This window comes from Rhipicephalus microplus, chromosome 8 (assembly GCF_043290135.1).
Source record: "Rhipicephalus microplus isolate Deutch F79 chromosome 8, USDA_Rmic, whole genome shotgun sequence".
NCBI lineage: Eukaryota > Metazoa > Arthropoda > Arachnida > Ixodida > Ixodidae > Rhipicephalus > Rhipicephalus microplus.
In genome coordinates this window covers 52,221,990-52,234,315 of record NC_134707.1, presented here as the reverse complement: position 1 = coordinate 52,234,315, position 12,326 = coordinate 52,221,990, and the positions used below count along the sequence as shown (strand labels likewise).

General features: G+C 44.5%; 2 protein-coding genes across 3 annotated transcripts in view; both read left to right on the top strand.

The window, feature by feature from the left end:
- The window catches only part of LOC119164481 (uncharacterized), a 71,325-nt gene extending 62,204 nt beyond the window's left edge, over positions 1 to 9,121 (top strand). Inside the window, exon 2 of the mRNA XM_075871812.1 lies at positions 8,996 to 9,121. Within this exon, the coding sequence (XP_075727927.1) occupies positions 8,996 to 9,115 (120 nt within the window). The 3' untranslated portion in view covers positions 9,116 to 9,121. The remainder of the gene's footprint in view (positions 1 to 8,995) is intronic.
- Positions 9,113 to 12,326, top strand: part of Top3beta (DNA topoisomerase 3-beta) — a 30,590-nt gene continuing 27,376 nt past the window's right edge. For both annotated transcript variants that reach the window (XM_075871811.1, XM_037416677.2), the window contains exons 1-3: positions 9,113 to 9,355; positions 10,626 to 10,703; positions 11,087 to 11,209. In XM_075871811.1, coding sequence (XP_075727926.1) covers positions 9,122 to 9,355; positions 10,626 to 10,703; positions 11,087 to 11,209 — 435 coding nt within the window. In that variant the 5' untranslated portion in view covers positions 9,113 to 9,121. The remainder of the gene's footprint in view (positions 9,356 to 10,625; positions 10,704 to 11,086; positions 11,210 to 12,326) is intronic.

Below are 12,326 nucleotides of genomic sequence, written 5' to 3'. Positions count from 1 at the left end.
CACGGGCCTACAACATTTCCGCCTCCATAGGAAATGCAGCCGCTGCAGCCCGGATTCGATCCCGCGACCTGCGGGTCAGCAGCCGAGTACCTTTGCCAATAGACCATCGTGGTGGGGCTGGAATGAACCGCTACCAACTATCCCAAATGGCTGTGTGGAACCAGTTACCCATGCCTTGTGCTCTCGGTGTGCTAGGCTGCGCCTTGGGTGCGGATGCCAGCATGGTTGCCACGCACCTTGGCCTTCAGTCTGTAACTGCGGTGTTATGCCATCTCCTACAATGCGCAATATGGCTCTGACAAAATATGGCTCTGAAATATGGCTCTAAAATATGGCTCTGACAAACAATGCGAACACATGTGTACACGTTCACGACCAAACCACGTAGCGCATGTCGAGCAAAGAGGGTTGTTGAAAACAGGATGTCCCCTTCATAAAAATAAGACAGTGCGAGTGTACGCTTAATGCGAGACGAGGCTGCACCTGAGCTTTCCGCAACATGCGCCGAAGCATTCTGGCGGGACGTGACCTCCGCAGTGTGAGGACACATGCTCGCGGCTGGCGCGCATGCAGCGTGCACTCTCTGTGTTGTAAAATCACGCAGCTGCGCGGTGCGTTAGGTGAACAATAAACCCACGGAGAGTTGGAACGATGGCTGTCTGTTATCATTATCAAAAGCTGGGTATTCACTGACAAACGGATGTGGATGAAGATCTTATACATAGTCCTGTTGCGCATGCAGAGCATCGCTGCTATTGCAATACATAATTTAATGAGTGGTAAATTAGACCTAAATAACATAGATATTAGGTAGGTGCTCATTAAGTATTCATTCTTTAATTAAAGCCATGCAAACACGCACACAAAGTCAAAACATGACTTTTTTCTTGTGTCTATGTTTTCACGTGCTGTGTTTAAAAACCAATTGATATTGTTGTTGAAAATACAGACAATATATGTGGTGTTTAAGGGTATTTAAATGCCCCACAGGGGCGCCTGCGCAAGTAGGCGTTTGGTGTGTAGCGACACCACGGACCCGAGCTAACGGGGGAGTTTTGACTCCCTCCCACGCCTAGCCGTGCGTGGCCTTGCCGTGTCCGGGGAAAAGGGGATCCTGGGGGTTGAGCCGACGCTGGGTGATTGGACCTTCAAGGCCCCACCCGGCAGAGGCAACACACCCCTTTGGCCCCGGCTTCACGTAGACGCCACCCCTAGGCTGACCCACCCAGGGGAAATCGGCAGTCGCCTTTTCCTATCTCTCTCTCCCTACAACTTCGTCTTTCTTACTTTTTTAGCTTTCCTGTCTACTTCTCTCTTCTGCTTACTTCCAATGTTCTCGGCGGCAAGGGTTAACCCTGTGCAAATAGCCTACCTTGGCCTAGGCGCATTGGGTTATAGCAGGGTTGTACGGCTGACGTCTGCAAGCTTTCAGCATCCGCAAACTTGCAGCGTCCCTTCGTTGGGCTCCGTGGTGGGTGGCCGCCAATGTTGCTGAACAACATACAACTAGCATGCAGAAAGCATTCCCTTTACTCAGTGATCGTGCCTCCTCAAAGCGGGTACGCACCGAAGATATCAATTTTTTCATCCGGCCAAGACAAATGTTTCCTCATTTCCACGTTATACACTGCGAAAAAACTAACAAGCAAGCCAGAACTGTATCCCCCTTCGTAGTGGCTAGATGCTTAACCAAAACTCTCGGTGCCGGGTACAAGGTTACCAAAATGGCCAGCGGAGATCTACTCCTTGAGATACGTGACAAAGACCAATTAAATAAACTAAACACCCTCACAACGTTTGGAGACACACCCATCAGTATTACCTACGCCACACAGGTCCATGAACTCATCTCGCGGGGTCGTATCGGACACAGATTTGCTTGACCTGACCGAAGCTGAACTTCTGGAAGGATGGAAGAGCCAGAACGTGACAAACGTACAGTGTATCAAGATAAGAAGAGATCAAAAAGAAATACCAACCAAACACTTAGTACTGACCTTTGCTTCGAGCGATTTGCCGGAAACCATTCAGACTGGGTATACAAAGACATCCGTGAGACCATATATTCCCAACCCCCGCCGTTGCTTCCAATGTCAGAGATATGGCCACGGCTCGCAAAGCTGTCCTGGCCGGAGAACTTGTGCTCTGTGTGGAGTTGTGGGCCATGAGTCCGACAACTGCGAAGCACCTGCACACTGTGTGTACTGTGGTGGTAATCATGCCGCGTACTCACGTTCCTGTTCTTTCTGGAAAAAAGAAAAAGAGATCATCACTTTGAAGATAAAAGAAAACATTACATTTAGAGAAGCAAGAAAAAGAGTCTCGCCATTTTATGGCGTACATATGCTGATGCGGCGCGCCAGGGGGCACTGTCGCACCAGCCCTCGCCACTCCTTCGGCCTGCGCAGAGCGAGCCATTGGCTGTGGCGCCTGCCCCCAAGGCGGCAGTAGTTGAGTCTACTCCGCCTACTATTGAACAGAAACCAGAGACTTCAGGGTCCTCGGGTCTCAAGGCCTCACCTCGCCAGGTGAGGCCCAAGCTTCGAAAAACCAGCTCGCATGACCGGGCATCCAGTGCCTCCGAGGAGGCAATGGATACGGCGGCACCCCTGGTGCCAAAAGAACGGCGCGGCTTTCTGGAGCGCGCTAAGAGAACTAAAAAGCTCATAACAGGGCCTGATAATGGCCCTGTTACTTGAGCTCGACCTTTCAGCATAAACAAGTCACTCCCTTAACGTACGCACAGCACTACTTTACTTCCAATATGGACACACAAATTATACATTGGAACGTCAGAGGACTGCTTAAGAACCTCGACGACGTACAAGAGCTTTTATACAAACACTCACCTCAAGTGCTGTGTGTACAGGAAACACACCTAAAATCCTCCAATACAAATTTTTTACGTGCTTACGTCATATACCGAAAGGACCGAGATGATGCTGTGGCGTCATCCGGTGGCGTAGCCATTATTATTAACCAAGGAGTAGCGTGTACACATTTACCACTCCAGACATCTCTTGAGGCGGTGGCTGTTCGAGCGGTACTTTTAAACAAACTCGTCACCATCTGCTCTTTGTATGTACCTCCCCACCACCGTCTTGAAAGACGTGAATTTCAGTCTTTAATAGACGAACTGCCAGAACCTTATTTGCTTCTTGGGGACCTAAATGCACATAGTGGACTGTGGGGCGATTCTCGCTGTGATGCACGAGGTCGTCTCATTGAACAATTTCTCTTCTCTTCCGGTGCCTGTTTGTTTAATAGGAAAGAGCCAACATACTATAACGTTGCCAACAAAACTTACTCGTCTATCGACCTCAGCATCGTATCACCTTCACTCCTACCCCTACTCAAATGGAAAATCATAAATAATCTATATGGTAGTGACCATTTTCCTGTAGTGTTGAGTTCACAAACAACATATGAAGGTCCTCTACATGTTCCCAAATGGCTGATAAACAAAGCAAACTGGGAACAGTTTCATAACACTACACGTTTGAGTTGGACAGACATATGTAGGTTAAACATAGATGAAGCTGTGCAGTACTTCACAGCTTTTCTAACTGACGCAGCAGCCAAGTGCATACCGCAAACATCTGGAATGCCCGGCAAACGACACGTCCCATGGTGGAACACAGAGTGTCGTAATGCGCGAAAGGGACAGAACAGGGCATGGAGGTTGCTTCGGAACTCGCCAACAGCCGAAAATCTTGACACCTTCAAGAAAATAAAGTCTCAAGGCAGGAAAACGCGTCGGCAGGCCAGAAGAGAAAGCTGGCAGAAGTTTTTGTCAGGGATCAATTCATACACACAGGAGGCTAAAGTCTGGAACATGGTCGGTAGGATAGCAGGAAAACAAGTACACACACTTTCACTCGTAAACACTCAGGGTGACACCTTGGAAGACCAGGCAAACTTCCTCGGTGCACACTTTGAACGGGTATCCAGCTCGTCCCACTATACTGACACTTTCCAAAAATACAGAACAAGAATAGAAAAGCAGGAACTAGAACACAAATCCACTAGATACGAGGCATATAACCAAGCTTTCAGTCTAGCTGACCTCCGAACATCTCTAAACTCCTGCAGTACTTCTGCCCCAGGTTCTGACCGTGTGGTGTATGAAATGTTAAAAAACCTACCAGCCGAAACACGAAAAACCTTACTTTGTTTGTACAATGCTATCTGGTTTTCTGGCACTATCCCTACCTCCTGGAAAGAGGCTATTATTATTCCCATTTTGAAAGAGGGCAAGGACCCTTCTTTAGCTTCAAGTTATAGGCCTATTGCACTTACAAGCTGCTTGTGCAAAGTCTTTGAAAAAATGATAAACTGCCGACTTGTACATATCCTTGAAACAAACAATTTGCTCGACCCATTTCAGTGCGGGTTTCGAGAAAGTAGATCCACCACAGACCACCTTGTTCGTATCGAGGGACAGATCAGAGACGCCTTCGTCCATAAACAATATTTTCTCTCTGTGTTCCTCGATATCTAAAAGGCTTATGATACAACATGGCGTTTTGGAATCCTAAGAGACCTGTCCTACCTTGGTGTGCGCGGAAGAATGTTTCATATAATCGAAAGTTACCTGTCAAACCGGACATTCCGTGTCCGTCTGGGCAGTGTTCTCTCCCAAACATTTGTCCAGGAAACAGGCGTGCCACAAGGTGGTGTGCTTAGTTGCACACTTTTTATTATCAAAATGAATTCTTTGTACTTGTCCATCCCCCACAATATGTTCTATTGTACATATGTCGACGACGTTCAGCTTGGCTTCAAGTCATGCAACTTGGCAATGTGTGAGCGGCAGGTTCAGCTGGGTTTAAACAAGGTCTCCAAATGGGCAGATGAAAACGAATTTCGACTTAACCCACAAAAAAGCACGTGTCTCTTGTTCTCTCGAAAGAGAGGCATGCACTCGGAACCTGACATTCGACTGAACGGGCAACGTCTGTCCGTCAAAGCCGACCATAAATTCTTAGGCTTAATCTTGGACAACAAGTTGACATTTTTACCACACATAAAGTATTTAAAAACAAAATGTTTAAAAGCCATGAATGTTATAAAAGTGTTGTCACGTACTACTTGAGGTAGTGACAGGCAATGCCTCATGAATCTGTATCGAAGCCTCGTTCGCACCCGCTTAGATTATGGGGCCGTTGTTTATCAGTCTGCAACTCAAAGTGCTTTGAAGATGCTGGACCCCGTGCACCATTTGGGCACCCGCCTTTATACGGGTGCTTTTCGCCCCAGCCCCATAGAAAGCCTTTATGTTGAGTCAAATGAGTGGTCGCTTCATCTGCAGAGAACTTACATGTCCTTTGTTTATTTCCTTAAGGTGAAAACGGATAAGAAGCACCCCTCATACTCTACTCTTAATGATTTGTCGAGCTCAATTCTGTTTCAAAACAGGCCTTCGATGAGGCAGCCCTTCTCAGTTCGCCTGAAAAGTCTAGCTGAGGAAACTGGAGTCTCACTTGAACACAGTTTAATGGCTCCTGTAACATATCCGCCACCGTGGCAATGGCAGACTATAGACTGCGATGTGTCCTTTCTAGAAGTTACAAAACATGCGCCTATTGCCCATATCCGAACATACTTCCTGGAACTTCAACACAAATACACACGTCCTGAGTTCTTTACAGATGCCTCCAAGTCCAACTCCTCTGTGTCCTACGCTGCTGTCGGTCCATCCTTTTCGGATGCTGGCCCTCTACATCCAGGCACAAGTATCTTCACAGCAGAAGCTTACGCGATACTTGTGGCAGCTAAACACATCAAACAATTACAAATACAAAAAGAAGTAATTTATACAGACTCCCTCAGTGTGGTAACGGCTCTGCACAGTCTTAAAAAACAAAAAAAACCCGGTCCTTGTCTCACTTTACTCCATTTTGTGCACATTCTACACATTCAAACAACATGTTGTAGTGTGCTGGGTGCCAGGGCACCGTGAGATCGGAGGCAACGTGAGGGCGGATCAGCTCGCTGCATCCGTCCACAAAAGCACTGCCCCTACACCCATATCAATCCCGGCCCTTGATCTTAAGCCGTCTCTCAAACGAAACCTCAGGGACTACTAGCAGAGCAAGTGGGATACACACACACAAAACAAACTACACATTATTAAGCCACACCTTGGTCATTGGCTGCCAGTATCAAAATCGCGTCATACAGATATAATACTAACGAGACTCAGGATAGGACACACATATGCGACACACACTTATCTTTTGTCTGGTGACGATCCACCATTGTGTGACAAATGTGGTGAAACATTAACAGTCCTTCACATACTAATCCAGTGCAAACACTTAGAAACTCTAAGAAAACAACACTTTCCATTACCCTACCAACAACATATATCTTTACACCCTGCAATGTTCGTCGGTAGGGAACCGCTTTTTAGTCATAAATCATTGTTAGAGTTTTTAAAGAAATTCATAGTTTTCATATCATATTTCCGGGCATTCCGTAGCACGACCTCTCCAGAGAGGTTTTTGCTGCGGTGGTTACACAAGAAAGCACTTGCCTCACGGCCCTTGGACTCAAGGGTATGAACAAGTGAGGCACTTGTGCTAATGCCATACATATCCACCATCGTCTTTTATTATCACCAACTTTTGTCATCTATTCACACCACACGCACCTTTCACGGCATGGTCATGATTTTATTACTTGTATGTTCTTACCCGCCTTACCGCGAGGAATTTTATGGCCCTTATACAGCCGCTTATCACAATCATTGTCCATATTTTTAGTAAGATGAACTGGCGCTCTTTGGCCGTGAAATGGCCCTCTCGCCACAAAACATTAAACATCATCAAGGGTTTTTAAATGTGCCTCAGTACCAACCCGGCCCGATGTGAACACCTCTGCATCTTGCTCAGCCTGCATTTCACCCTATATTTTTCGCCAGGTGTACAAGTACACTACGTTACCGATATTTTTCGTTAGCGAGACGTGCTGTGGTGTCATAAGCGAACTAAACAAATCACCTCGTGCGGCAATAGGGGCAGATCATGAGTGTCTTGTGCGGACAAAGTTCAATGGTATACATTTGTGGCAGATTATGCACGCAATTGTTCGCGAGCGTTAAACTCACATATACTGTTGGCTCGTCATCAAAATCAAAAGCAATGATTCACCCATTGTTAATTCGTCGCGAAGTTGAGTGCCTCTGGATGAATTACAGCCCTGAAAAAAAAACGGTAATTGCTTAAATTTCCACAAGACCATTATCCTAGCGCATTACTTGCCTCTATGTGTGCTTTTGACTGCATTTATCCGAGTCACTAACAGATTTAACATTGTGTAGAAATATGCACATCTGTCGAGGGCGAATCAATGACGTTTTCGCCTAAAAGGGCACTGACGCAAAACATTTGGCCTCACGCTTCTTTTTTTTTTTTTTTGCTGCAATGTGCTTCCAGTTTTTCCCGCAGTGTATTTTTGTATGTTTTTTTTTGTGCTACAGTATATTCACAGTCACCATAGTTTCTAGGTACTATAACGATAGTTCTCCACAAAGAAAATTGGTTGATCCCACGTACAGTGTGAATCGATGATATGCGAAGCACGAATGAGCAAGGTTGAATCGTTGCATTAAAATCACCACAACGTTACGAGGCGGACGTAAATTACATGACTTTCATGTCATGATTACGAAGCTATCGCCTGGCGTTTGTGCTCGTCGTCCATTCACGTCACGTGATACCATACTTCGTATATGAGAAGTTGGTGAAACGACCACGAGCGCATCACGAGCGTGGCATGTAGTCATGTTCTTACATGACACGCCTATCATCATCATCACGTTCGCCCCCAGTCATATACCTTCGTTATCCGCTCACGTCACGTACCAAATTTGGTAAATGTGAAGCTAGCGAAATGGCTGCAAGAGCACTATGAGCGAAGCGTGTAGTCATGTTTTACATGAAACGCATATCATGATTATCATGTTTGGACCTGTCATTTACCTTCAATGTCCGTTCGCATCACGTAATACCATATTTGTGAAGCTAGCTAAACGGCCACGAGTGCATCACGAGCGTGGCATATGTAGCCATGTGCTTATGCATGACACGCATGTCAGGATTATCATGTTCGCACCACTCACATACATTCGTCCTCCATTCATGTCACGTAATACCAAATTCGGTATATGTAAAGCTAGCGAAACGACCGCGAGCGCATGAGCGTGGCATTTAGTAATGTTCTTACATGAGCCATGTCATGATTATCATGTGAGGGCCTGTCACTTACGTTCGCCATGCAGTCATGTGATGCCATACCAGCTCTGCGATATGTCATGTGAACGAAACCACCGCAGGAGCAGCAAGACCATGACACGTAAATCATGGCATTGATAACATGCATGTCATGATTTTCATGTTATGACTGGTCACCACACCTTTGCTGCTCACACAGTCATGTTAGGCCATACCAAGTTTGGTATAGATGCCATTATCCAAACGGCCAGGAGAGCTAAAATCGTAAGTAGATAGATAGATAGATAGATAGATAGATAGATAGATAGATAGATAGATAGATAGATAGATAGATAGATAGATAGATAGATAGATAGATAGATAGATAGATAGATAGATAGATAGATAGATAGATAGATAGATAGATAGATAGATAGATAGATAGATAGATACGGTCAAACTCGCTGAAGCTTTCTAAAAATGCTTCGCATTTAAAAGCAACAGAATCCCAATAAAGAAGAATGTAAGGCAGGGAGACCCGATCTCTCCGATGCTGTTCACCGCGTGTTTGCAGGAGATTTTCAGGGCCCTAGATTAGGAAGAGTTAGGGATAACAGTTAATGAAGAGTATCTTAGTAACCTGCGATTTGCTGATTAAAAATGCTTACCAGCAATACAAATTTTCCTCCTCTATGAGTTTTAAACAAGGGAATCCTGCTGAATCTTCTCATATATCTACCTAAGCATGTTTGTTGTTCATCTCTCTATTTGTCTCCTAGCAACACAACTGCAACACATTGGCCCTCTGGCGGTGCGTCTCAAAAACGCTCCTCCATCCGCATCAAATCCAAAATGTCGCTCTCGTGAAGGCTTGGTTTGCGAAGCGAGCGTACTGGTGATTCGCCATGAAGACCGTTCTTATGGTCGCCGAGAAGCCGGCGCTGTCCCAGTCGTTGGCAGCCATCCTGTCCAACGGCAACATGAAGCCGCGAAAAGGCATAAGCAGCGCCTGCACTGTGTACGAGTACGTGGGCAAGTTCTACAACGAGCCGGCACGTTTCAAGATGACATCGGTGTGCGGTCACGTTATGACAACCGACTTTCACAGCAAGTACAACAGCTGGGATCGAGTGGACCCCGTGAGTTACGTTTAGTACCATCGTCTTCTCACTCGCTATTCTATTTCGCCCGAACAGAGGAGAAGGAGACCGGTGCAAACTTCTCACGATGTTGGCTTAATCGAGGCGTGTACCTGTTGCGATTTCACGAAGTGATGCTTGGTTTGAGCAGAGTTCGAGAATGAATCACTGAGTTCGTAAATAAAGTTGACTGCTTGTAGGTGTCAAGATGGTGCCACATCTTTCGTTGTGAGCAGCGCATACTTCTCAAAATACTTCCGAGAGGTGGAAAGAAAACACTGCGTTCACAGGGCCACGCACTTCCAATGTAGATCGCGCTCGATCGGGATCTAAAGTCTCGATCGTGATTAAGCTCGCTGAAGTGAGCTGTCGCATATCTAATATTTTAATAATTTAAAGCGCTTCGTGATGCTGATTCAGGTAATATATCTGAATCCTAGATCCAAACTACTAGATTCAAATTACGTAATAACCGGCCGGCCGAATTGTTTATTTCACTTATTAATTTGCATACTTGCGGCGTGCGCCCAGTGGTGAACATGATAAATGCAGAGGGAATGTTATGCAAGATTTTAAATAAAGGTCATTATGCCACAAAATAAATACATGTAATATACCACTGCACAGTAATACGCAACTTGTCATTGTAGCTGAGTACATATCGCGTCGCTCTGCTAAGCACAAGGACGCGGGTTTGAGTCCCGATGACGGCGGCTACATTCCAATGGGGTGAAATGCTACAATACCCATTTAGTTGGATTTAGGTACACGTCGTTGTGAAAATTCATCCCGGAGTCTTTAATTATGGCGTGCCTCATAATATTGTCATGATTTTGGCTTGGGATACCTCTGAAATTCTCTTATTGATGAAGTAATTAATACAATATTTTATGTAGGGCATTGAAAGAAGTTAACTGACCATAAAAATTGCACAGTATCAATCTGAAGCAAAGAATTTTTGTCCAGAACAGACAAGTGTAGTGACTGAAATTTTCAAACACATATGGTGGGTAAGCTGCCGCGACAATTTATTCCAGTCGTGCTTAGCCAGAAAAGCTGTGTTTACACAGATTAATATTGATTCTTGATTGAGCACATTTAGTGGCATCGATTATCCAAGGCATTTGTGAACGCAAGTCTGGAAAAATTTTTGCTCCAGGAGAGAAATGTGAACAGATGGTGGTAAACATGTTTTTGTTATTCCATTACGAATCACTGTTGAACTCTCCTGATTGTATGCTTTGTTTGTGTGTCTCATGTTTCTTCGAAGGCTGAACTGTTCAACGCACCAACGGAAAAGAAGGAAGCCAACCCCAAACTGCAACTCCCGAGATTTCTTGAGAAAGAAGTAAGTTTGAAACAAAATCTCGTACCAGAACTCTAGATAGCTTGTCGATGGAGCCACGCAATGCCAAGAGCTAATGAGCTAGGGAAAGAATGGAGGGTTTTATTTGTGCTTTCTAATTGAAGTGTGGTAATTAATGAATACAGGAAGATGAAAGTGCAAGAAAAAGACAGCTTGGCACCTTTGATATGATGCAGCAAAATTTGCACCTGCCGAGGTTCTCGGTTTGTATCATACTTCAATGGAATCTTCAAAAATGGTCTCCTGTGCTTTCTTATGCTTCATTAGCTCTTGTCTTCATGTGGTTCTGTCAACCAAAAGAAAAACGGGTCCCTCGATCAATTCACTTCTTTTGTACATTGCTTGTTCTTTGAATCGTGTTGTAGGCACAGGGCTGTGACTACTTGGTGCTGTGGCTAGACTGCGACAAGGAAGGGGAGAACATCTGCTTCGAAGTCATCAACATTGTCAAACCATTTCTGAGAAAGCCCACATCGTACAACCAACAGGTGCGCATGTTATCAAGACTACGCAACAGATATAGCCAGTGACTTGTGTAAAACAGAGTATCACGGAAAGCTAATTTTCGCTAAAAAGACAAGGGTGTTTTTTTTTTTTTTTTTTTTTTTTTGCAGTAGCGTGAAAACTTTTAGGAAGATGCCTTGGGAAAGGGAATGCTTGGACCAAGGTTGGTTTTGGCGAACATGCAAGAGAATTTTTTCGCTTGCTAAAGGAACCGTGCTTTGACAGTGAAGGTGTTTTAGAATTTTCGCATATAATCAAATGTGAATTTCGTGAAAGCTTAATGTTGGGTTGTTTGTGTTTATCTTAAGAAAATTGTCAGAAATATTCCTTGTGTGTTATCTAGCCTACACGCAACTTCAATTAGCGAGATAAAACTCAATCTTTACTTGTGGATGATTTCAAACAAGAATAATTGGAGCCCTTGCATTTCTTATCAGATGGAAGGTACAGACTTGTATGTGATTTCAGAGATTTGTTACATTTTTAAAACAGACCACTAGCATTTCTCACGTTTAACTCCTTCAGATGTAAGTTATAATTGGTCCATGACAGTTATAAATATTGATTACAAGGTGTTTGTCTTTGCTGTAAGAAAATTGAGATGGTTGGATGTTGCCTTGTAAATATTCCAGTCAGCCACGATAGTTACCTAATAATTAAATGCTTGCTTGTTGTGTTATTGTGTTCTTTTATTATAAATGTTGAATCACAGTTTCAAAATACGTGCACAAGCTAGATATTAACATCAAGGATTAAGAGAGGCGAAAGAAAAAAAAATACTCCGTTGCCTTTGTTGTCATATTCATGGTATCGAACATGCCCGCGAGTATAGTAACGTGCTCAACAAACAGCTCATCTTTAATTACACTGCAATTTCAATGAATATTTAGGGTATGGGGGAGACACTTGAATTCATCATAAGCACAGTGCCCGTGTACTGGTTGCTTTTCCGTAGCCGTCGCCGCCCCAGAACTGTCCAAAAGAAGTTGTGTCCCACAAACATGTACTCAATGCCTGAAGGGGCAAACTGATAATTAGGTTGGTGGGGCAGTACACTGACTTCGAATGTTTCATCAATTTGAGTCTGGCGTGTGTTTGCTT